Below are 27,419 nucleotides of genomic sequence, written 5' to 3'. Positions count from 1 at the left end.
TAGAACAAGGAAAATTACATTTAGATAGCAACCTCTATGTGAACATTGTTTTTTATGAGGATGTTAATTATATAATTTTCAATTATTTCTTTGGACCTTTTCACACACAAACATAAAATCCCTCGGTCACAGACTCACTATGAATATTCCATCCCTTTCCATGCTCACTCATAACAAGAATCAACCTTTTTAAGTTCATCCTGGAATATGTAGGGTATATATCATTTTAAATAGATCATACTGAAATACCTTTTGATGTACATAAGCCATGTACAGGTATATTTCAAATTTCAAAAGCTTCACAGAAATGTAAAGAATGGTTAAAACTTATCTGATTTCTATTTTTATTACAATAAATAAATAAATAATGTACTATAAAATACAATTTATACAATGAGAGTAATCTATCAAGTCCTTTCAATGACTTTATCAATTTTACAGACATAATCAACAGCTATATAATGTAAAAGTATGTAACAATGCCACTAATCTGACCATTATTAATTCCATTATTTAAATTTCCAGTGAAATGTCATTATCAAACCTGAATCTATAAGTAGTTGCTTTTCATCATTTTTTTTAATTCAATTCTTTTCATGGGTATCTATTTTCCTGGATTGAGAAAAAAATTGTATTTTCGTGGATATTTGGTTTGTAGTTTGGACAAAATCTGCATACAAGCTTGTAGAAAATTTGTATTCTGTTGAACACTGAATTTCGTGGTTCACCTGTATCCACAAATTCCACGAAAACTGGAGTCTGACAAATAATAATCAATCCAAAGTAACCTGTGATTAGTGTAATAATCTTGGTATGACAGTAAATGGTACTATAGGACTGGTGGCCTCTAATTCTAAAGCTTTCAAATGACAATCACTTGCTGGCTCTGCATGTCCTAAACTTTCTAATACAAGTCCTAAGTTAAACCTGTAACAGAAATATAAATCAATTATTACATTTGTATATGTGTGGTGATAGCCTATTAATATTTATCTAAAAGTGAAATTATTATTAAGTGTATGAATAAAATTTACTGTAGTTGAAACAAGAATATGTTCATAGAACACGGATGCCCAACTGGCGCTATCATTTTCTATGTTCAGTGGACGGTGAAATTTGGGTAAAAAACTTATTTGGTATTAAAATAAGAAAGATTATATCATATCATAGGGAACATGTGTACTAAGTTTGAAGTTGATTGGACTTTATCAAAAACTGCTGTAACCAAAAACTTTAACCCGAGGTGGGACTGACGGACCGATCAGCCGATAAACGGATGGACAGCTGTACTGACTTAGTTGGGGCATTAAAATTCTTATAATTCAGAATATAAAATTAAAAGACTTTACATTATATGTGCTTTATCATAACAACCCTGCCTACCCGAAGTATCCAATTCAGAGACCCTACTGTACTACAGATTTACCAGTCGTTTGTTCCCTTTCATTTGTTATTTATAAATATAAAATTGGTTTGGCTTAACATAATTGCTTTTTGTCAATAGGTAGTATTAAAGTTAAACCATTAATATACCATGATTCATGAGCAATGGGATCTATATTAACAGCATCTCTTAAAACTTTCTCTGCCATTCTATCATTTCCTAATGTGTGCAGTACCATACCCTGAAAAATAAATTAAAATGTTATTACAGCATTTTTATAACTGTAAATTCAGTAATTATTGCGATGGTTGTATTATTGCGAAAAATGCAACAGGGTTACAATCGCAATAATTTAAAGTTGCATTTTGAATGAATTTTTTTATGAAATAAACTTGATTTTTCTCAATATTGCAAAAAAATTAAATCACAAATTTAGTCTAAAATGACAAAATCGCAATAATAAATGCATGCATTAATTTCTGAATTTACAGTAGTCTTTTTTTGTTTCCTCCATAAAATCAAAGCTTCTTTAAAGAAATTTTAGAAGCTCCAAGCTTTCTTAATTGCTTCTTTTGATTAAATGCAGCAAATCTAAAAAACTAGAGGCTCTAAAGAGCCTGTGTCGCTCACCTTGGTCTATGTGAATATCAAACAAAGGAAGCAGATGGATTCATGACAAAATTGTGTTTTGGTGATGGTGATGTGTTTGTAAATCTTATTTGATAATAAACAGTCTTGCTGCTTACAATTATCTCTATCTATAATGAACTTGGCCGGGTAGTTTCAGTGGAAAATGTTAATAAAAATTTACAAATTTTATGAAAATTGTTAAAATTTGACTATAAAGGACAATAACTCTTTAGGGGGTCAATTGACCATTTCGGTCAGGTTCACTTATTTGTAAATCTTACTTTGCTGAACATTATTGCTGTTTACAGTTTATCTTTATCTATAATAATATTCAAGATAATAACCAAAAACAGCAAATTTCCTTAAATTACCAATTCAGGGGCAGCAACCCAAGAACAGGTTGTCAGATTCATCTGAAAATTTCAGGGCAGATAGATGTTCATCTGCTTAACAAATTTACTCCTGTCAGATTTGCTCTAAATGCTTTGGTTTTTGAGTTATGAGCCAAAAACTGCATTTTACCCCTATGTTCTATTTTTAGCCGTGGCGGCCATCTTGGTTGGTTGACCGGGTCACGCCACACATTTTTTAAACTAGATACCCCAAAGATGATTGTTGCCAAGTTTGGATTGATTTGGCCCAAAAGTTTTAGAGGAGCAGATATTTGTAAAAGATAACTAAGATTTACGAAAAATGGTTAAAAATGGACTATAAAGGGCAATAACTCCTATAGGGGTCAACTTACCATTTTGGTCATGTTGACTTATTTGTAAATCGTACTTTGCTAAACATTATTGCTGTTTACAGTTTATCTCTATCTATAATAATATTCAAGATAATAACCAAAAACAGCAAAATTTCCTTAAAATTACAAATTCAGGGGCAGCAACCCAACAAAGGGTTGTCCAATTCGTCTGAAAATTTCAGGGCAGATAGATCTTGACCTGATCAACAATTAATCCCCATGTCAGATTTGCTCTAAATGCTTTGTTTTTTGAGTTATAAGCCAAAAACTGCATTTTACCCCTATGTTCTATTTTTAGCCGTGGTGGCCATCTTGGTTGGTTGACCGGGTCACGCCACACATTTTTTAAACTAGATACCCTAATAATGATTGTGGCCAAGTTTGGTTTAATTTGACCCAGTAGTTTCAGAGGAGAAGATTTTTGTAAAAGCTAACGACGACAGACGATGGACGACGCTGGACGCCGGACGCCAAGTGATGGGAAAAGCTCACTTGGCCCTTTGGGCCAGGTGAGCTAAAAATTGGAAAACTGAAGTGGTCAAGCAACTTTTCATATAATACAGATTTAACTTCATTCATTTTATCATTAAAGTCCCTGTCAATTTACTGTATCATATGAACCAAATAATTTTTCTTACCAAGTGCTGCAGACTCTTCCTATGACCAGGATTTATAGATAAGGCATTCTCATAACATACTCTAGCTTCTTCATATTTCTGTTTGTGTTCATTTAGTCTTCCTTTCTACAATTACAACAAAAATATACACGTCACCTTGGAAAACAGCTTTCATAGGTGTGTTTAAGTTGGGCCTGACAACAGTTGAGTTCAAAGCACACATGCTTCTCCAAAATCTCCTTTTAATGATTAATTCCTATGTAGCCAGTTATTCCAGAAAATGCAGTATTTAAATGAGGTTATAAAATAAGAAAAATAGATTAAACTAGATGTGTCAAAGAGACACGAAAGGCCCCGTCTCAAAAGTTGAAAAAATCTGCATTTTCTATAATACATGTGGACATAAACATGATTGTAGTCTCACATATCATAAATCAGCTCAAAATCTGGAGACATATAGTAAAAAGTCTTTATAACTGTGATTTTCAACAATTTTCAAAGTTGTAAACCCTTAATTTTGTCAAAAATTAGCGGAGTGGAACGAAACTTAAACTTTATCTGTAACTCATCATGGTTAACTCACATACCAAAAATCAGCCAAATATCTGAAGGCGTTTAGAAAAAAACTCTGTATAATGGTTTGTTGCGGAATGATGGAATGATAGAATTACGGAATTTTGGAATTACAGACAAGGGTAAAACTATATGGCACTGACAACTTCGTTGCAGGGCCATAAAAAAAAAGTTAGTTTATGCTGTAATGAGAAAAATAACACTTTCTGCTGTAGATTCATTTATTTTTCATGGGTACCAATTTCCATGGATTGCAGAAATCTGAATGTGGATATGTGATTTTTAGGTTTTCAAAAAAAGTCTGCATACAACCTAATAAATATTTGTATTTCATTTAACATTTCAATTGGTGGTTCACCTGTGTACCCACGAAACCATGAAAATTTGTATCTAACTTATAATAATGAATTCAGAATGAATCATAACCAACAGTAGCAAATTTTATATGCATACAGAAGTACCTTTTTTTTTTGTCATTTACAGTTGTTTACATGTACATCATTTAAACTGGTCAATAGTTGTCACATTGGAAATCATACCACATCTTCTTATTGTTATATTTATCAAAATTGTTCTGGTGAAATAGTTTTGTTCCAACAAATTTACAAGTTATCACTTGCAATGAGTTTGAATGTAAAAAGAATAATTTATTCAACTGAATATTTCTTTAAATATTATAAATGCTACATGATATGACAAAAGGAAGATAACTGACGTTTCTGTTTTTGACAGTTTGTTTACAGCATTTAACTAAGTAATTACTTACTATATATGCTACATGATATGACAAAGGGAAGATAACTGAAGTTTCTGTTACACACCCCTCAGCTTCTGACAGTTTGTTTACAGATAAATATAGTTCAGCTGAAATATACAATAAACTTCCTTAAATAATAAATTTGTATGTAGTTATTTGAGCATTTCCAATCCCCTTAAAAAAAACCTTAAATATCCAATGTTTTCTGTATTGTTTTTTGAAAGCCATATTTTAGAATATTCTCTGAAGTCATTCTATTGTTGCTTGTCACTTTAACGATATTCCATGAACATAGATGTAGGCATAAAAAGTCATTCACACTTTTACAAATCTAAATGAAACCATATTTGTAACAAAATTTGTTATGAACTAAGTCTTGTCTGGAAATTGATAAACAACCTACATAATTATATAAACTTGAATGAACCCCATATTTGTTTGATGCAGGTAAGTTAATTGTGACCTAGGTCTAGGGTCAGATGTTCCTGTTATATGAAATTGAGAATGGAAATGGGGAACATGTCAAAGAGACAATAACCTGACCAAAGGGCAAAAAACAGCACAAGGCCACCAAGCATCCTGAGGCGTATTTGTGCAATAGGTACAAATTTAAATAAAACACCATTGTTTTAAAAGTAACTTAAATATATACAAACCTAAATGAAGCCATATTTGTGCCTGTATTTGCAATGTTTGTTGTGAACCAGGTCTGGGTTGGAAGTTACTGTTATATGAGGAAGCTACCTCAGATAGTGTCCTTTCCATACGAGAGGCAGCTACTGACTCTGCTTTCATAGAACCTTAGAAAAAGAAATATTATATAAAATTAATTATTTTAAAGCTACTTGTATTTCAACCATACATTTTTAAGTTCAATTTACCAACAATTTTTTTATTTTTCTTATCAAAATTCTCATATGAATGAATCATACATGCTTTTGTTCATACTCATAATTATACCACCAAAATATGCAATCTCTTTTGAAAACATAAAAAATCATTCTAACTTAATTTTGACATGAAGCTTTAATAACAAAAATATGATAAATGTAATGCGGTTCACAGTATTCATGGGAGAAGAAATTAATTGTATAAATGGTAAAAGGAGAAATTATGTTTTGCAACATAATAAAATTACATATCTCTTATTTTTCTATTATGAATAACAAGGATATAAAGAATAAAAAAAAATCTTCAGTAACAATTCTTTCAGATATCTCAATCCTAACCTGTATCTCTGTCATTCAATTCTGTTAGCTGTAACTGTGCAAAACTCTTCTTATCAAAAACTGATCTGTCTGTAGCTGTCAAGTTACGACTCCGAGATTCTGTTGTTGAACTGCAATGGAAAAAAGAACTCCAGCTTAAGTTATTTTATAGTTTGAAACATAAATATAAACTAACACAACTTAACATGTGTTTCTTTTAATGTAGATTCATTTTCTTGATTATCAATTTTTTTTGGATTGAAGAAAACTTCAGATATTAGAATTTGTGGTTTTGCCAATCACTGCATACAAAGCATACAAACATTTTTTATTCATTGAACATTTGAATTTTGTACCCACCAAACCTGGTATTCAACGAAAAATAATGAATCAACAGTACCTGTTCTTACAAAGAATATCCTAAAAGTTGAACATCACCACAATACAATAAAGGAGTATGTTCGAAAAGGTCCTAAAATGGCCCCTCTTTTAGCGTAAATTTCAAATTCGGATTTATTGACCAATATCACAATAAATTATAGCTAATGCATTGACTAGATAGGATATAAGCCATTTTGTTGAAAATTATACGTTTCGGCGTTTCATTATGACGTCACAAGTTGTACTCATGTTGATTTTTCACGAAAAAATCAATGAAAATGGGTAAATTTCCAAGATTATTTGACAGGAAACATAGAGCGCATACGTCGACAACAAAGATCTTTTAAAATAATGTTTGTGAAGACATTTAACATGTCTTATTTGAATATTAAGCTTGTCGACGCCTGTGCTCTATGTTTCCTGGTCCTTTATTTGGTTGAAATCCAGCTGATTTTGTCAAATTTCACCAAAATCCCTTATCTTGACCTTTTTGGGATGTAAAAATCAAAGTGTAAGAATTAAACTTTGACAAAAACAGCTCTGTTTAACTTTCTCACATGTCTTTAAGGCAACTTAAAACAATTATTGTCTTGTAACCATGAACTTTATAATTGGGGCCAAATATGGCACTTACTGAACTTACTCCTTTGTAATACAACTGAAACACTTCATGTTATCTTTATTTCCTAAACATGATAACAAAGTGAAGTCTCATAAAATGCCAATTTTATATCACACTATAAAATTCTAGCATTTCTCTCAAGCCTGTCTCAAAAAATTACGTAACATCTGTAACTATCCCTGATAAAATTTACTTACTCAGTGGTATCTGTCTCATACAAATCTTTCCATAATTTTAACATGTGTTTACATGTATCTAATGCCTGATTAGGTCCATGCACTATTTCTTCCAATTTGGACTTGGTTAACATTAAACTGAAAATATTGCATAGTTATTAATATATAGTAATTTTCCAAGTTTCAAGAGAAAGAAAAATGCATTTCAAAATAACTATGTTCATATTAAACAAATTAATACACAACTTTACAACCATAAGTACAATTTGCAAAAGGCTATTTCTGAGATGAAAGAAAACATGTCAGCCTGAAAACCACTTTTTTCACACTCACCATTGGTGCAAAGTTATATTCAAAGCAATTTGTTTTTGCCTTTAAAATATATTTGAAACATCATCATAACTTATTGTTCACTCTATCATGCATTTTGTAATTCCTTCATTTTATTGTCAATTTAGGATCTAAAACCTTTCCACAGATTTGGTTGATGTTTCCCTGGCCATTTAAATTTATGCAAAGGGAATTGTTCTCCTGTTTATTTTTTAGTTTTCAAAGTAGTTTGGTGTTGGTGTCCTAAGTTGTCTATTGCCTGTTGTACTGACAGTATTTTTTCTATTTTTTTCATAAAAAAAGTCCAAGAAACCTGCATCTGCAAACTTACCTGAGATTATTAGGATATTCATCCAATGCAGCCCTCATCAAACAAATAGCTTCCTCATACTGCTTCTGTGCACTCAGTAACAATACCATCAGATGTAAAGAATGTATGTGGTCACTGTGATATCTGACTGACCGACTGACTTACCTGAGATTATTAGGATATTCATCCAATGCAGCCCTCATCAGACAGATAGCTTCCTCGTACTGCTTCTGTGCACTCAGTAACAATACCATCAGATGTAAGGAATGAATGTGGTCACTATGATATCTGACTGACCGACTGACTTACCTGAGATTATTAGGATATTCATCCAATGCAGCCCTCATCAGACAGATAGCTTCCTCGTACTGCTTCTGTGCACTCAGTAACAATACCATCAGATGTAAGGAATGAATGTGGTCACTGTGATATCTGACTGACCGACTGACTTACCTGAGATTATTAGGATATTCATCCAATGCAGCCCTCATCAGACAGATAGCTTCCTCGTACTGCTTCTGTGCACTCAGTAACAATACCATCAGATGTAAGGAATGAATGTGGTCACTATGATATCTGACTGACCGACTGACTTACCTGAGATTATTAGGATATTCATCCAATGCAGCCCTCATCAGACATATAGCTTCCTCATACTGCTTCTGTGCACTCAGTAACAATACCATCAGATGTAAGGAATGTATGTGGTCACTGTGATATCTGACTGACCGACTGACTTACCTGAGATTATTAGGGTATTCATCCAATGCAGCCCTCATCAGACATATAGCTTCCTCGTACTGCTTCTGTGCACTCAGGAACAATACCATCAGATGTAAAGAATGTATGTGGTCACTGTGATATCTGACTGACCGACTGACTTACCTGAGATTATTAGGATATTCATCCAATGCAGCCCTCATCAGACAGATAGCTTCCTCATACTGCTTCTGTGCACCCAGTAACAATACCATCAGATGTAAAGAATGTATGTGGTCACTGTGATATCTGACTGACTGACTGACATACCTGAGATTATTAGGGTATTCATCCAATGCAGCCCTCATCAGACAGATAGCTTCCTCATACTGCTTCTGTGCACTCAGTAACAATACCATCAGATGTAAAGAATGTATGTGGTCACTGTGATATCTGACTGACCGACTGACTTACCTGAGATTATTAGGATATTCATCCAATGCAGCTCTCATCAGACAAATAGCTTCCTCATACTGCTTCTGAGCACTCAGTAACAATACCATCAGATGTAAAGAATGTATGTGGTCACTGTGATATCTGACTGACCGACTGACTTACCTGAGATTATTAGGATATTCATCCAATGCAGCCCTCATCAGACAGATAGCTTCCTCATACTGCTTCTGTGCACCCAGTAACAATACCATCAGATGTAAAGAATGTATGTGGTCACTGTGATATCTGACTGACTGACTGACATACCTGAGATTATTAGGGTATTCATCCAATGCAGCCCTCATTAGACAGATAGCTTCTTCATACTGCTTCTGTGCACTCAGTAACAATACCATCAGATGTAAAGAATGAATGGGGTCACTGTGATATCTGACTGACTGACTGACTTACCTGAGATTATTAGGGTATTCATCCAATGCAGCCCTCATTAGACATATAGCTTCTTCATACTGCTTCTGTGCACTCAGTAACAATACCATCAGATGTAAAGAATGTATGTGGTCACTGTGATATCTGACTGACCGACTGACTTACCTGAGATTATTAGGATATTCATCCAATGCAGCTCTCATCAGACAGATAGCTTCCTCATACTGCTTCTGTGCACTCAATAACAATACCATCAGATGTAAAGAATGTATGTGGTCACTGTGATATCTGACTGACCGACTGACTTACCTGAGATTATTAGGATATTCATCCAATGCAGCCCTCATCAGACAGATAGCTTCCTCATACTGCTTCTGTGCACTCAATAACAATACCATCAGATGTAAAGAATGTATGTGGTCACTGTGATATCTGACTGACCGACTGACTTACCTGAGATTATTAGGATATTCATCCAATGCAGCCCTCATCAGACAGATAGCTTCCTCATACTGCTTCTGTGCACTCAGTAACAATACCATCAGATGTAAAGAATGTATGTGGTCACTGTGATATCTGACTGACCGACTGACTTACCTGAGATTATTAGGGTATTCATCCAATGCAGCCCTCATTAGACAGATAGCTTCTTCATACTGCTTCTGTGCACTCAGTAACAATACCATCAGATGTAAAGAATGAATGGGGTCACTGTGATATCTGACTGACTGACTGACTTACCTGAGATTATTAGGGTATTCATCCAATGCAGCCCTCATTAGACATATAGCTTCTTCATACTGCTTCTGTGCACTCAGTAACAATACCATCAGATGTAAAGAATGTATGTGGTCACTGTGATATCTGACTGACCGACTGACTTACCTGAGATTATTAGGATATTCATCCAATGCAGCTCTCATCAGACAGATAGCTTCCTCATACTGCTTCTGTGCACTCAATAACAATACCATCAGATGTAAAGAATGTATGTGGTCACTGTGATATCTGACTGACCGACTGACTTACCTGAGATTATTAGGATATTCATCCAATGCAGCCCTCATCAGACAGATAGCTTCCTCATACTGCTTCTGTGCACTCAATAACAATACCATCAGATGTAAAGAATGTATGTGGTCACTGTGATATCTGACTGACCGACTGACTTACCTGAGATTATTAGGATATTCATCCAATGCAGCCCTCATCAGACAGATAGCTTCCTCATACTGCTTCTGTGCACTCAGTAACAATACCATCAGATGTAAAGAATGTATGTGGTCACTGTGATATCTGACTGACCGACTGACTTACCTGAGATTATTAGGATATTCATCCAATGCAGCCCTCATCAGACAGATAGCTTCCTCATACTGCTTCTGTGCACTCAATAACAATACCATCAGATGTAAAGAATGTATGTGGTCACTGTGATATCTGACTGACCGACTGACTTACCTGAGATTATTAGGATATTCATCCAATGCAGCCCTCATCAGACAGATAGCTTCCTCATACTGCTTCTGTGCACTCAATAACAATACCATCAGATGTAAAGAATGTATGTGGTCACTGTGATATCTGACTGACCGACTGACTTACCTGAGATTATTAGGATATTCATCCAATGCAGCCCTCATCAGACAGATAGCTTCCTCATACTGCTTCTGTGCACTCAGTAACAATACCATCAGATGTAAAGAATGTATGTGGTCACTGTGATATCTGACTGACCGACTGACTTACCTGAGATTATTAGGATATTCATCCAATGCAGCCCTCATCAGACAGATAGCTTCCTCATACTGCTTCTGTGCACTCAGTAACAATACCATCAGATGTAAAGAATGTATGTGGTCACTGTGATATCTGACTGACCGACTGACTTACCTGAGATTATTAGGATATTCATCCAATGCAGCCCTCATCAGACAGATAGCTTCCTCATACTGCTTCTGTGCACTCAGTAACAATACCATCAGATGTAAAGAATGTATGTGGTCACTGTGATATCTGACTGACCCACTGACTTACCTGAGATTATTAGGATATTCATCCAATGCAGCCCTCATCAGACAGATAGCTTCCTCATACTGCTTCTGTGCACTCAATAACAATACCATCAGATGTAAAGAATGTATGTGGTCACTGTGATATCTGACTGACCGACTGACTTACCTGAGATTATTAGGATATTCATCCAATGCAGCCCTCATCAGACAGATAGCTTCCTCATACTGCTTCTGTGCACTCAATAACAATACCATCAGATGTAAAGAATGTATGTGGTCACTGTGATATCTGACTGACCGACTGACTTACCTGAGATTATTAGGATATTCATCCAATGCAGCCCTCATCAGACAGATAGCTTCCTCATACTGCTTCTGTGCACTCAGTAACAATACCATCAGATGTAAAGAATGTATGTGGTCACTGTGATATCTGACTGACCGACTGACTTACCTGAGATTATTAGGATATTCATCCAATGCAGCCCTCATCAGACAGACAGCTTCCTCATACTGCTTCTGTGCACTCAATAACAATACCATCAGATGTAAAGAATGTATGTGGTCACTGTGATATCTGACTGGCCGACTGACTTACCTGAGATTATTAGGATATTCATCCAATGCAGCCCTCATCAGACAGATAGCTTCCTCATACTGCTTCTGTGCACTCAATAACAATACCATCAGATGTAAAGAATGTATGTGGTCACTGTGATATCTGACTGACCGACTGACTTACCTGAGATTATTAGGATATTCATCCAATGCAGCCCTCATCAGACAGATAGCTTCCTCATACTGCTTCTGAGCACTCAATAACAATACCATCAGATGTAAAGAATGTATGTGGTCACTGTGATATCTGACTGACCGACTGACTTACCTGAGATTATTAGGATATTCATCCAATGCAGCCCTCATCAGACAGATAGCTTCCTCATACTGCTTCTGTGCACTCAGTAACAATACCATCAGATGTAAAGAATGTATGTGGTCACTGTGATATCTGACTGACCGACTGACTTACCTGAGATTATTAGGATATTCATCCAATGCAGCCCTCATCAGACAGATAGCTTCCTCATACTGCTTCTGTGCACTCAATAACAATACCATCAGATGTAAAGAATGTATGTGGTCACTGTGATATCTGACTGACCGACTGACTTACCTGAGATTATTAGGATATTCATCCAATGCAGCCCTCATCAGACAGATAGCTTCCTCATACTGCTTCTGTGCACTCAATAACAATACCATCAGATGTAAAGAATGTATGTGGTCACTATGATATCTGACTGACCGACTGACTTACCTGAGATTATTAGGATATTCATCCAATGCAGCCCTCATCAGACAGATAGCTTCCTCATACTGCTTCTGTGCACTCAGTAACAATACCATCAGATGTAAAGAATGTATGTGGTCACTGTGATATCTCAATGCCAGACGGACATACTTCATAGCATCATTTATCTAAATTTTAAGAGTTCATTCAACTTATATAAGATTTTAAATAATATTAAATTATTCTACTAAACAACATTTTTTAATACTAAAATCCCTCCATAAATTTATATAAGTGAGTTCTAAAACTTCCAACAAAAAAATGTCTCCAAAGATTAGTTACTGAGTTGGAAGAAAATTGTATAAACAAAGGGATCAACAACTTAATGAAGTGTCCAAAATTAGGAACCTTGTCAAAGTCTGTCTGGTGTATCTAGAGTTTGTTTTTTTCATTATTAATCTTGGTGGTGGTTGCATATATTTGGAATGTCCTGTTTAAATTGTTTAACAAGTTGTCTCAGATGCAGCTGCTCTTTTCACCAAAATCTTTCAGTATAATTAACCTTCAATTGTAAACCTAAGATTTTTTATGGAAAGAGTCGTAGGTAATTTAGAGCTCTACATAATGATAAGGCACTTGTCAATTGTTGAAAATTATAGGCTAATATTCTATTGTTTTTTTGGTTTACAAATCATTATATATAACAATGAAATATTGACTTTCATTTCAAATCTTACTCTATGCAACTCATTATTTTAAGCAGCTAAAGTCGTTTAGATTTATTTTTTTGGCAGAATGGGAGAAATGTAACTTTTGGCTTATAAATACAACAAAATAACACCTTTATATATTGCATACCTGTCTATGTATAGCCAGCTGTAATGCTAGATGAAACAGTGCTAAATAATCATTGGGATCTAGTGTATGGGCTCTGTAAAATAAAACAAGTGTATACTGCAAGTTCAGAAATTATTGCGTCCATTTATGATTATGATTTATGAAGAATGGACAAAAATGTGAGATTGAAAATGCCTGATATTCCTGACTTCTGCATACAGATGCATTTATTGATCAATGCACTATATTTTGTGTATCAAAAAGGTAGTGGTTACCCTTGGAAGATTTATATATAAAGTCAGTAACATAGGGTTTTGATTGCATTTCATGCAATCTTTACCCCAAAAATAATGTGGTAGACATGTGAGACAAGAGTTTTTATGTGTAACTATTTATTCACTGGTATACCAGGGCATTCACCCATAAACTGTTCGAGTAAGGGTATTTGATTTGCCCTCGTAAATCAACCAATCCACTAAATACTGAATTTCAAGCATAAATTTGGAGTCGGGGTACTGAGTAAAGTTGTATGACGGAAAGACCTGACCCAAAGACTTAAAACTAATCTGAAAGATGCAATCCATACTATCTAGCCAAACACAGAATGATCACAACTTGAAGTAGCTTTAGAAAGAAGAGATGGTCATTTTATTGCTAACATTAACCATAGGTATTTTTTTGTGTCTGAATCTATGAAAAGAAATCAAGAATCTGATTTAATCTTTGTAATGACTTTTTATGAGCTATTGAAGTTTTCTATGAAAATGAAGAGTGGGTGAATGGAGCATAATAATTTACCCTTGATCCTATTAAAATATCATGAAAACATTTCCTAAATCTGACATTAATATATCCTTAAACGTTATAACATTGAATTTACCTCACAAATGCCTCTAGTGCTTTCTTGTGAAGTGTCTGTCTCTCTACCTGCAGTTTCATTTCTAAAGCCTTTAAACTGTATCCCACACCAAGAGCAACATACATTCTGGCTGTGAGCGAATGGTCTGTGTTTTCTTCTACAGCTTTCTCCATCAATTCTATACCTGTATCATACTACAACAGATAATCTTTTCCAGTTAGAAAAAAAACACTACTTTGCACTTAATATTTTCTGACTGACAAAAATTGAAGAGTATTTTATATTCACAGATTTTGCATTATACATGTATTTGCAATTTCAGGGATCAATGTCACTACCCAGCAAACTTTGGCAACAACTCGAATTTTAATGAGCTAGTGATCAACAATCACTGAATGTGTTAATTCAGTATGGTAAGCATTCAAATAATGACTGTAAAGTTGTCAAGTCATTTATCAACTAGTAAAAATATCATCCAAATGCTAGGGTTAGCTTGTTGTGAAAATAAAGAAGATGTTGGGTAAAAGACCACTTTCGAGTTTGTCCGTCACCGGATAAAGGTGATCGCCTGTATCCCTGCACTAAAAACATTCATCAAGTGTCTAAGTGATTGTCGTTGTGCAGGATAAACTAGAAATAATATTTATTCTGTAGGTACTTAATTACTTTCCCCTAATGACAGCAGTGCTGAAATCGAATTATGAGAATTCAATTTGCAGAATAATTCATGCCATATAGCTTTGTAGTTGTCCAGCCACTCGCTCAACATTGGAACGGAAGTGACGACGCCCCTAAACCCACGAATGATGTTCACTAAAACCAAAGTTCTTGACAAATATGCATTGAACTCGAAAGTTGTCTATTAATTTATTCTGATCATCCAATTAAATTGATTTAGTTTCTGTTAAATCAGTCTGAGGAAACATATCAAACTTCTTAGTATAAGACAAACTAGTAAAATTACCTGATATAAATATTCATAACAAAGTTTGGCAATTTGTAGAAGAACCACACAATTATTTGGCTGTAGTCTCAGACATTCTTTTAACACTAGTAATGCTCTGTTGTACTGCAAATAAATAAAGAATTATTAAATAACAGTATGTATTACACATGATTTTCTTAAACTGATTTACTTGTAATTTCAGAAATCCTTGCAGTAAATATTGTTTTTTATCAATGTGTGCATACCTTTTAATCAGTTTAATTGAGGTCTGGAGTTTTAATGTCAGTTACTGCTAGTAGTCCCTTTTTAATTATGTATCATTGTCAATTTTCTTTTGTTACCTATTCAGACATCGTACTGGAGCATCCTTTACATTGAGTTTTACTGTGCATAATGCTTTGTGTTTGTTTATTCTACATTGTCTAGAGGTATAGGGGGAGGGTTGAGATCCCACAAAATATGTTTAACCAGCTACGTTTTTGTGTCTGTCCCAAGTCAGGACCCTCTGGCCTTTGTTAGTCTTGGTTTTGTTTTTGTATGGGTTTTTTAATTTTAGTTCATCTATATGTTTTGGAGTTTGGTATGACATTTATTTTCATTGAACTAGAACACATTTTGTTTAAGGGCCAACTCAACCCTGCTCCGGTGTGGGATTTTCTTGCTGTGTGTAAAAATTCTGAATACCAAGTGTTTCTTGGAAAACATGCTACAAAGGTGGTAAAAATACAGAATTAACAATGTATTACCTTTCTGGCACAAAGCAAGGAATTAGCAAACTGATGCCATATATGGAATTCTTCAAATGAAAATCTCATAGCTCTCTCAAATGACTGAAATAGAAAATATAAAATATTATTAAATTGTAACGAATTTGAATGTTTTAAAATACAGATTAATTACAAAATATGACTTCTTGTCCACACCTTTTAAACATGTATATTTTTATATAGTGTAGTGCAATATATATATATATTGAAGATGTTTTATTTCATAGTTTTAATTTTGTTGATGTCCTATAAGTATAAAAAAAGAAGATGTGGTATAATTGCCAATGAGACAACTGTCAACAAGAGACCCAATGACACAGACATTAACAACTATAGGTCACCGTATACGTACCATATAAGACTCTTCCTAATTTTACAGTCCAAAAAAACAATATAAAAAAGCTTAAATGATAAGTAATGATAAATTTTGTGAAAGACTTGTTTTTGTGATAAATGCTCACAAAACTTCGAATAAAACATCTGACAATATTTTGATTTTTCCAAAAAAAATTCAACCCGTCACCAAATTATAGAAAATAGGATTTTCTTCTTACCTACTACTTTTGCCATATCAAAAACAGGTAATCTTTCAGTTTATATATCATATTACCCAACATATTCAAATTCCTACTTACATCAGAAAGTTTGTGAAACTGTGCTCTCTTTACTAAAGCTATTGCCAGAAGATCATAAACAGCTGTGGCATTCTGTAAACTGTGAAGTCTGGCATCATGGTATTCTTCTGTTCTGTTTAAAACTGCCTCTCTTGTGGCCTGTTATAAATAATTTATTTGCATTATTTACACTTTAAATGCATCAAAAATGATGCATTTCGATTCATGTAATGATAGTAGTGTCATTAATTCAAAGTATTGGCAAACAAGAAGCAGTTGTCTTAGTCTTACAGACCTGAATTTGAAAACCATTATTACACACATGTACAACAAATCCCTGTCAAGCTGATGATCAAATATAAAGACATTCTATTTAGACGTTCTTGGGAAAAGTGTGACAGAAATACAGTTTGGACCAAAGGTGAAAAAAATATACAGTGGGGGGGATAACATTTTTAATCTATTTTGCATCTTAATCATCTCTCCTATTTTTAATTAAACACAAATTTAACAAGAATGTGTCCAAAGTACACGGATGCCCCACTGGCACTATCATTTTCCATGTTCAATGAACCGTGAAATTGGAAAAAATCTCATTTGGCATTAAAATTAGAAAGATCATACCACACGGAACATGTGTACTAAGTTTCAAGTTGATTGGACTTCAACTTCATCAAAAGCTACCTTTACCAAAACCTTTAACATGAAGCCGGACAGACAAGCGAACGGACAGACGAAAGAACACACAGACCAGAAAACATAATGCCCCTCTATTATCGTAGGTGGGGCATAAAAATAAAATGGGACAATCATTAGTGCCTACTTAACTTATATTATCGGTACTTACTATAGCTTCTGCTATCAACAGTAAGAGCAAAGATTCTTCATTCTCATTTTCTGGCACAAATAATCTGAAATCACCAAAATCACATTTATGTCATCACAATAGTTCCTCCTTGCAATCTCAAGCAATTGGATATAAACTTTATATGAATAAGATATAAATTATTTGCTATTTAAGATTGTGACACTTCACCAAAAATTTTGCTACCCTACATATATCGACTTAAAAAAAACCACACACACACACAAACAAACTTTCGAACTGTTGGTCCAAATGTTTTTTTGCAACGTCTAAATATTTTTTTTACTTAACTGTATGTGCTGTCATGAAAGGGTGGAGAAAAAGCAATACAATGTATCAAGGTTTGAAGAAGGGTTCCTAAGCTGTTTTACAAACTATCCCTTCACCGTCTTCTCATTCAAAAAATATCAATGATTTTCTTAAATTTTAGCTGTTACCAATATTAGGTCACATTGGACACGTGATCACTACTTCAATCTTCATCCTTGGGTTTTTAGACATAAGGCCAAAAAATATATGTCTGTTTCCTGTTTCCCGACTGACCCTGACTCAAAGTCCCGACCCTAGATCTTTTTATTCAATTCCGGAAAAAATTGGTTTCCGGTCCGATCCAGATCCGTATTTTACTATACCTAAACAACCAAAATGGCTGCTCCCAGCACAAATGTGCTACAATTAAAGTTTAAAAAATATCTGCACTGGGAGGATTATTCAATTAAAGCTTCTTTAAAGATAATAAATGATTTTAGGGTACAGGACACTAACCAAACATGACATTTAACCGACTGCAAATCTGACAGGGAGTACAAAATAAAAAAAAAAATTAAAAAATCCTGACCTACCAACCCGGATTTATTTGCCTTGGCAGCAGGAAACAGACATATATTTTTTTTTTGGCCTAAAAGAAGCCCATCATAGTTAGGGAACTAATAATTACTTTTCTCCTGAGTATTTTCTGTATTTCTGATGCTTTGTCTTTGCAATTTCCTCAATACCCATTGGAACATATTTCTTTTCATTTATTCCTCTTAGTAAAACCTCTGCCAGTTGTCTTGCTAAAGTCTGAAAGTTAAAAAGGTACATCATAATGATGAACAAACAACTCAAACAGTATCTATAACAAACTGGTCTACATCACAACGGTTATCTGTTAAAACATTTCAAAGTCTGACCTACAGAGATCATCTCTCTTATAAGGCTTTTTTCATTAAATAGTTGAACTGTAGTTTTGTAGTATTAAATTCACCAAGATGGTTAAGTGTTTTTGTTTTATTAGACAACATAGATTGTAGAATATGATTGAGTGATTGATTGTTGGTGTTTTAATGCCACTTTTCAGAACCAATGTTGCCAGTGTGTGGCTATTTTTTGGCAGCCAGTTTTCACTGGTGGAGTAAGAAGCTGGAGTGGCCAGAGAAAACCATGGACCTAGGATAGGAAAACTGACAATCCTAGTCAATTGTAAAATATGTATTTTTACTGATTTACTATGATTGATTTTGTCATGTTATTATGTATCAGTCATTTGTAATTGTAAGCTTTTTTTATTTCGTTCTTATGTTGTACTGGTATACCACTGTTCCAGGTTAGGGGAAGGGTTGGGATCCCGCTAATATGTTTAACCCCGCCACATTGTTTATGTATGTGCCTGTCCCAAGTCAGGAGCTTGTAATTCAGTGGTTGTCGTTTGTTTATGTGTTACATATTTGTTTTTCGTTAATTTTTCTATATAAATAAGGCTGTTAGTTTTCTTGTTTGAATTATTTAACATTGTCTTATCAGGGCCTTTTAAAGCTGACTATGCGGTATGGGCATTGCTCATTGTTGAAGGCCGTACGGTGACCTATAGTTGTTAATGTCTGTGTCATTTATGTCTCTTGTGGACAGTTGTCTCATTGGCAATCATACCACATCTTCTTTTTTATTTGTATGTAAAACCAGACTTAAAGATAACTTACCAATCTTAGTCCCTGGGTAAATCTGGATTCAATTGTCCTTAACAGATCTCTCAATCTAGCAACACCTTTACTTATATCCCTAAGAAAACAAACAAAATCGTTAATGCTATTTCCATAATCAATGGTCAGTGATATGTATCTTTTATTGGACTTCTTTAAAATGGCACTGTATAAAAACTACAATGTGGGAAAGTTTGATTAGATTTCTAAAATAATTTTCCCAGACTAATGGCACAAGGCCTAATACACCTTATCGCTATTTGTCTGCCAATACTGGACATCACACAGGTTTCTCTTAAAATTTGGACGTCATATTACAAAATATCTGACGCCACAATGGAAAACTGATTGTTGTATGACGTCAATAATTCAACCGAAACAGATTCTCAGGTCAGCCGGGAATAGCAATAAGGTTTATTTCCTGGAGTTATAGCACAGGCTGTGCAGTTGCCTATAATGGTTTACATCCACTACATTTGAATTTTGGTGGATGGTTGTCTCATTGACAATTGTACCGCCACATCTCCTTAATTTAGTATGTTATTCATTCATTATCAATATAAAGTATCAGGAGGCCCACACTTGCTCAGTAAATTTCAATGTTACATACCCTCTCTTCATATGTAATAGAGGTGATTGTTGAATAGCTGTTTCCAGTATAACTCCTAACTCTATGTCAGTAGCGGAATTATCCACATCTTGTAAATAAGACAATGCCAAGTCTCCAGCTTTCTCAAAACATTCTATTATTCTGTCTTCCAGATCAACCTGTTTAAATTTGCTTGTTGTACTTGGACCTATCTTTTCAAGGCATAAACCTGAAATTTATAATCTGATTTTTTTTAAATTTGAATATCATTGTGGCTTATATTAGTTGTAAGTAGATGTTCAGCTTCAGCATATTTTGTCAACCAAGGCTCTAAACATTGTGATGACTGGATTTATATACCAGAGGCCCTTTTCACAAGAAATCTTAAGTGTAAAATTTATCGTAAGTCTAAAATATTCCTAAACAATTCAACTAAATATTTTTATCGTAAGATTAATTTTACACTAAAGATTTTTTGTGAAAAGATTCGCACACAATTGTGGAAGACAAAGTATTTTGCAAATGGAGATAAATATATATACTTCAATAAATAAACAAATAATTGTATAGTGGGTGCAAATTCAGATCACTTGATGCATCTTTCAATAAATTACAACTAGGGTAGGTTTTTTTCATCTATAATTAACAATAACAAATGAACAAAAAATAATTGAGTTTTCCAAGGTAAAACAGGTTGCCTGGTGGCTCTTCTGTCAGTAGAAAGTCCATGTTTAGTATGGAAACCCCCAAATAATCAAATAGCTGTTCAGATGCCCTTCATATCCTGTCAATGAATCTGTGGCTGTGCAACTTTGAGTTCTGTTAACCTGCTTATATGAAGTTGTGGACTTTTTGGATTAACAAGCTGACATTCAGTAAGCCGAAATGATCCTTGATTTGGATAGGGGAAATCACATTAACTGTCCCTACAGCTTGATGCTATCAGCTGACAGCCTGACACATCAATAAAACATGTATTGTTATTCAGTTAGAATCCATCATTACATTTTTGTACCTTTTTTTTTTAATGGCATGTGACTCAGCAAAAATTACAATAATCTATTATTATTAAAAAATACTTACCTTTAATTGCATGTGACTCTGCCAGAATACAAAGTAATCTAGTAGAGGTGACTTGTGATTCCTGTATTTCATCTAATTTGACTCTGTTGTAGACATCTAAGGCTGACTGATACATTCCTTTACAGTAATGGATCTTAGCTTGAAGTAAACTGGCCTCCACATAATGCTGTAATAAATACAATCTTCATTACGAGGAACAATCAATTGTTTAGCAATTATATTTATTTTTGGGTGCTATATTTATTGAAGATGCATTATATAATCCCTCAAAACCATATTCACAACCTAAAAATAATCTGAACATACATTTTTTGTTTGTTTAATGTAGCAATTCTATTTAACAATTTTATGATATGGATGCTTAGTCAAGTTTCAGGCGCGGATCCAGAGGGAGGGCTCCGGGGGTTGGACCCCCCCTTTTTTTGGGACGATCAATGCATTTGAATGGGGACATGTAGATGGAACACCCCCCCCCCCCCTTTTGTCCTGGGTTAGGAACCCCCCTTTTTTAAAATGGCTGGATCCGCCCCTGGTGATAATAATAAAACAAACACGGATAAAAAAAAATAATGCCAGAATGTTCAGGCTATAATCAATTCTTTTTTTTAGTAGGCTGATGCAAGCATAAGATTTTTATTGTTTCTTAGAAAGTTAGAGGCAAATCATGTTTAAAAGAATAAATCAAAGCAATGTGTAAACACATAAGTTATAAACTAGGAACATCAAGTAGTTTGTGCATTTTTCTGAGTGAGGTTTGAACAAATTTTAAAACATACTCTACTGAGGGTTGGCATTTGTTAGCAGTTTCTGTTCAATAGATAAGACTATTAGTTATATTAGTGCAAGAATGATTTTCATTTGTTCCAAATCAAACAAGTCCTCCATATTAATGAGCTAATTGCCTCCCCTGAATAGGTTCATTATTTTACTTTTACATATAGTTATTTTATTGCAGTTTGAATCTTTACAAAATCAATATGATTAATTTGATTTTAGAATTTATAATCTGTTTATAAGACATTTGTTTTTTATAAACTAACTCATTTGTTTTGAAATGTTAAAAAATATTTGTTAAGTTGTTGTCTTCATGCTGTAACCTCCAGCAGCACTGCTCTCCCTTCTTTTAAAGGCATACATTTGTATTTACTAAGAATCATTGTGTATATCACAATGTCAGAATTCAAATGAAACAGATTTATGTCTTGATTTATTTGTTTGTCTTGATTCCAGAAAGAAATGTGCATGTATGCTTTAAAACAAACACTTACACAGACACACATAACCACCGTGATATACTAAACACCAAAACCACAACTATTTTCCAGATTATAAATCCAGAACCTTAAAATTTATGTTAAATGCTTAAGAGAAAAGTTATGAATGAAAGCTAATTTAAGCTATGTAAGCATTTTTTTTAAAAAGACTACAAATTTCATTATCTACCCAGAGTTATCTTACATTATTCACAGAAAGAGTCAAGGACAGAATTTTAATTTGGAATAAACTTGACTTTAAAACAATTTCCTACTAAAAATACAATTTTTTAAAACAGCTTTCGACTGAAAATACATTTTTTTTTAAATTTTATTGAAAATATATTTTTTTAACAATTTTCTTCTAAAAATATATTTAACTTTAATCATTAATATGGATTTAGTTTGCCAATTCTACTTTAAAAGTTTATTAGATATTGTGTATTTTTTGGATGAAAATAGATTAAATGCTATCAAATGATTTTAAAGGAAAAGAAGCTATTGTTATTGTGATCTTGAACTGTGTCCTTCTGCAAAGGAATAAATAAACATACTTACATAACCCTGTCAGCCAAAAAACAACTCTTTTAGAGTATTACAAAAGTTTTACCTTAAACAAATAATTTCCACAATGACAAACAGTAACATCCCTTTGATCTAATTATCTTCCTCAAATTATCAAATAATAATATACATAAAAGTATAAGCCCCCGTAAAAATAAGCTCAGCTCCAGTACTACCAAAGAATGAAAATAACAAAAAACAAATCTTCCTAAATAATATTCATTTGTAGACTATGCATACTGATTACAATACCAACAAAAAATCAGGTATTGTTTCTTTCTCCTTTAATTTTATCTACATGTACGTGTACCTAGGGTAGAGTATTTAAAATGTACCAACATCTTAATTTTTTCCCCTTTCTCCAAACTTTGTTGTAAAATAAAGCATTTTTTAAATTATTTATTTCAATATTGAAACATTATGTTTTTTTCATCCTCAGGCTTAGATCATGGTGTTAGCCAGACTGGCACATTTTTTTTTACAATTTTTTTCTTTCATTGTTCTTTGACTTGGTAATTAATTTGGACTTCAAACTGTTATACAATTACAGCTTATGTCAGTCTTCAAGCTCCTCTAAATTATGATTCAAGTATTTGTCATGACTTTTGACATACAATATGTCAAATCACTGTCATTATCTCTCAGACAAGAGAAAAATGTGTCAAACATTATACCAATCTCTTAGTCAACATGAACATTACCCAAAAATAAAACGGTTTACGTTTTTACTATTCAGCAGCTGAAAACATTGTACAAAAGAAACAGCAGATTCACATTACTACTATGTTCAGTACCTTGTTATCTTGTTGTGTAACAAAATGTAAATATGTCTCTCCTTCTCCTAACTGTGTTTTGGCTTTTGCTATATTGCATTCTATTGGTTCATTTTCCAGTAAATATTCTTCTAGTTTACTTTCTCCAAGAATTAGATTAACAAATAAAGCTGAAACAAAAGTAAAATAACATTATTTGTTGATTGATGTTAAAAATAAATCTCAAAAAAGATTATTAATTTTTCTTGATCAACTTCTTAAAGAATGCCACTGAAATAGCATTCCCACCATCTGGATATTTACAAAACTGCAATCCACATTATTTTTATTCACAAGATTCTTTTTACTTCTACAGATATCTTAGTGGTTGCACTTGGCTTTTTCAATGTCCCAAAAAGTCTTTTATATCAGCTTTGAATGAGTATTTCTTGTGATTGTATTGCATTTTCATTGTTAATGACTTTTCAGAACATTAGAAGTCTGGTATTTCTTGTAAGGTTCACAAGTTTAGATTATATAACATTTCAGATATACTACTATTGTTGTAATATATGTTGCAGGTATATTTTGCAGCTCTTATTTGCACTTGTTTCATTCTATTTATATTTTTATTAAATATGTGGATTCCAGGGTTTCCGCTGGCGGTCGCCATTTTTGCAATTTGCGAAAAAATAATCATTGTGGCGATTAAAATTCGTCATTGGCGAAAGAATTTGGCGAAAGAAATATGTATACGGTTTATTTGTAGCCACCTTTTTTATTTACATTTTTTCGGGTTTCTCGGATTTTACCTGATCAGACAATATACTCGGAATTTACCTTGAACTCGTTAAGATTTTGACAGAAAATCGATAATGATCAGCTGATTGCATTTTGTGATATCGATAACAAAGGACTAATTAATAAAAGTATTGATTGGTTTGTTTGACAAAATTATATGGTTAAATGGCTTCTACTAAATGTCACATACAGAATTTATTAACTACTTTGCGACGCACGTGTTTGAATCAAACTTTTAAAGATAGTTTAGAGAAGAAAGCTGTTTATGTGACGAAAAATGTTCAAAAGCAAGAAAACTCTCCGATTTAAAACTTTAGTTATCCTTTGACTTTAATATAGGTAATTGATTATGGAGACTACTTCAAAGTCGTTTGAGTGACACACGTGTTTCAAGCATAGTTTTACGTCTCAACTTTTTCATTTACGATAGTCAAGAAAAGAAAACTGTCGTTTAATATGAAGAAATCTATCAAAAAGGTTGGGAACAACCCCTCGAATGAAATGAGGGATCAATTTAATGTGATAAAAGCTTTTGTTTTGTTGTAAAAACCACTGCACTTCTTCGTACAAAAGGGCACATCAGTATTTTTCTTTTAAAGAACTTTCCTTACGAACTATACTGGTATTTTACATGTTATATGATCAAAACATGTCCATTAATTTTGTTATATTCCAGGACTTATATCTTTATTAATAAAGTATAAAAGTATAGTGGTCCCCTCATTTAGAAAAGTTGTTTAAAATACAACGAATATTTTTCCTTTTTAAGTTAAAACATTCTGTAGTTTTAAAGTAAATGATTTAGTGTTTTAGTGTTAATTTTAAACGAAAAATATGTTTATGTCATTTGGCGAAAAAAATAATAAAGTGGCGAAAAATATATTGTTTTGGCAAAAGAGGTGGCGAAATAAATAATTGACCCAGGGGAAACCCTGGTGGATTCCATACTATGCAACAATTTGACAGATTTGTTTTGACTCTTGTATGGTACACTCTTTTCTTACTAGTTATGAGTTAATGTGTAGGTTTCACCTGATAAATGATAACCATCAATTTGCTTTTGTTCAAGGCTCAAGGTTGAAAGACATGAGCCTGTCTATCTCTCATTTTATAGCAGTCTCAATGCCTTCTTGAAATTTTGCAATCATTTTGAAACATTTAGTCAGTTAAGCTGCCCGGCGCGCTGCTTAAGAAAATTTGAAAGTATTGGTGCTAGTACAGTGCCCTGACTAACATCAGATTTTATTGAAATTTTTAGGATGTTTTATTTTTAAAGGGACTGCTTGAGTTCTGTTGGAGAGAAATGGTTCAATTCATTTAGTTGTCTGATCTTAATTGCTGAAGTGCTCCTATTTGTACAGTAAAGGTTTTGTGACACTTTAAATTAAAATGCATTTGCAAAATCCATGATAACTTAATTAGTTCCTAGGTTATCTTTTAATCATTTTTTGTTGGTTTACAAGAGATATAACCTTTGATTCACATGATGGTTTTGCTGTGATATAGTATTGTTGTTCATGAAGTATTTGTAGATGTTTGATCAAGTCATAAGCTTGTAAATTTTCAAGTAATTTACAGGAGATGCAAGTCAGTGATCTTTGGCGATGATGTTTTTTTTTGGTTTTTTTTAATACTGGAGCACCATATACATTTTACCATATTACGTATACATTTGTCATGTTTGTATATATAAAAATTGAAAAATTATTAACGAAATCAAAAATATATTTTTAATCATTTTAATAACAATATTGTTAAACAAGGCATGCGCCGGAAAGTAATCATCAACCAGTTGATGTTTTTCTGTATATAAAGAAGAAAGAAGAAGAAGAAGACCATTGCTTTCAGTCTAACGCACAGGCCAGGGGCACGTAACATAGATGTTTTTGGGCGGAAATATATGCCAGTTGACATATGATACTGATAGCGCCCCTGTGTCTGATGCAGTGACACAGTCAGTGATTTTTCGTACTGGTATGGATAGAAAACCCCATATTGACAGAAACAAGTGCCTGTGTGCAGTGAGGGTACTTTGAATGTTTCTAGAGAATTTTCTCTCTATAAATGTTTTTGCATTGGTCTGGGGTAATGTAAATGTTTCCCTTCAGCATGTAACTGTTATCTAGTTATTCTGCACTGCAGCCTTATAAAGTTGTTTGTATACATGTATGTTTTGTGTCACTCGCCACTGACAGTGATGTTTTCTTTTGAGTTATTAGTCTGAGAGGAATTATAAAGGAATTCATACCAAGGCCTTGGTTCTTTGTTGCTAAAAACTGTGCTGTTTCGACAGCTTTTGCCCAGTTAGCTTCTGCACGATGTCGTTCTATTTCTGATTCCAATCGTGTGTATTTCTGCTTGGAAGCCATACGCAGCTGACTAAAGTTCTCGTCAATTTATTTCCCTGGGAAACAATTTCCCCGGGAAACAATGTAATTTAAAAAAAAACATACGCACAAAATAGTGCACCCTTACTTCTATTATAGCAGACACTGTATACTGATTACATTACGTAGTCTTTTTTCTTTATAAATACAATAACACAGATCACAGATGATTTATTAATAATGTTTAAATTTTAAGAAAAGGGTCATATTCATTTTCCATAGATTGATTAATTATTATCTTAATGATTCTAGTAAATAGCAGAGGAAACATTGTTTATATCAAACAAGTTTGCATTTTGTCCGACCATTCACTAGTGGTCACTAGGTTTACTGTCCGTCAGAACAATTTTCCAAACATTTTATCCTTGTGTTTGAATATATTTTTAGATATTTGGTATATATACTATGAAAATTTGATAATATTACCAGGGGGGAGGTAATTTTTTTTGTGTTTCCAGGGGAAACATTTTTTGTTGGTGTTTCCAGGGGAAACATTATTTTGTTATTCCAGGGGAAACTTT

At 33.5% G+C, this 27,419-nt stretch overlaps 1 protein-coding gene across 1 annotated transcript; it reads right to left on the bottom strand.

Moving 5' to 3' along the window:
• Positions 1-367: 367 nt before the first annotated feature.
• On the bottom strand, positions 368-26,880 carry LOC134711263 (tetratricopeptide repeat protein 7B-like). The gene is made up of 20 exons (XM_063571780.1): positions 26,760-26,880; positions 23,753-23,901; positions 21,142-21,307; positions 20,080-20,287; positions 19,470-19,548; positions 18,449-18,573; positions 17,494-17,557; positions 16,668-16,805; positions 16,012-16,095; positions 15,284-15,388; positions 14,341-14,513; positions 13,482-13,554; positions 12,651-12,811; positions 7,115-7,231; positions 5,936-6,045; positions 5,363-5,506; positions 4,716-4,813; positions 3,398-3,502; positions 1,534-1,625; positions 368-927 (listed from the first exon to the last, which is right to left on the bottom strand). Exons 1-20 carry the CDS (start codon positions 26,878-26,880, stop codon positions 795-797), a joined length of 2,445 nt encoding a protein of 814 aa, XP_063427850.1. The 3' UTR covers positions 368-794.
• Between the last annotated feature and the right edge of the window lie 539 nt (positions 26,881-27,419).

This window comes from Mytilus trossulus, chromosome 3 (assembly GCF_036588685.1).
Source record: "Mytilus trossulus isolate FHL-02 chromosome 3, PNRI_Mtr1.1.1.hap1, whole genome shotgun sequence".
Classification (NCBI taxonomy): Eukaryota; Metazoa; Mollusca; class Bivalvia; order Mytilida; family Mytilidae; genus Mytilus; species Mytilus trossulus.
Note: the sequence above shows the minus strand (reverse complement) of the source record. Positions and strands in the feature narration are given on the sequence as shown.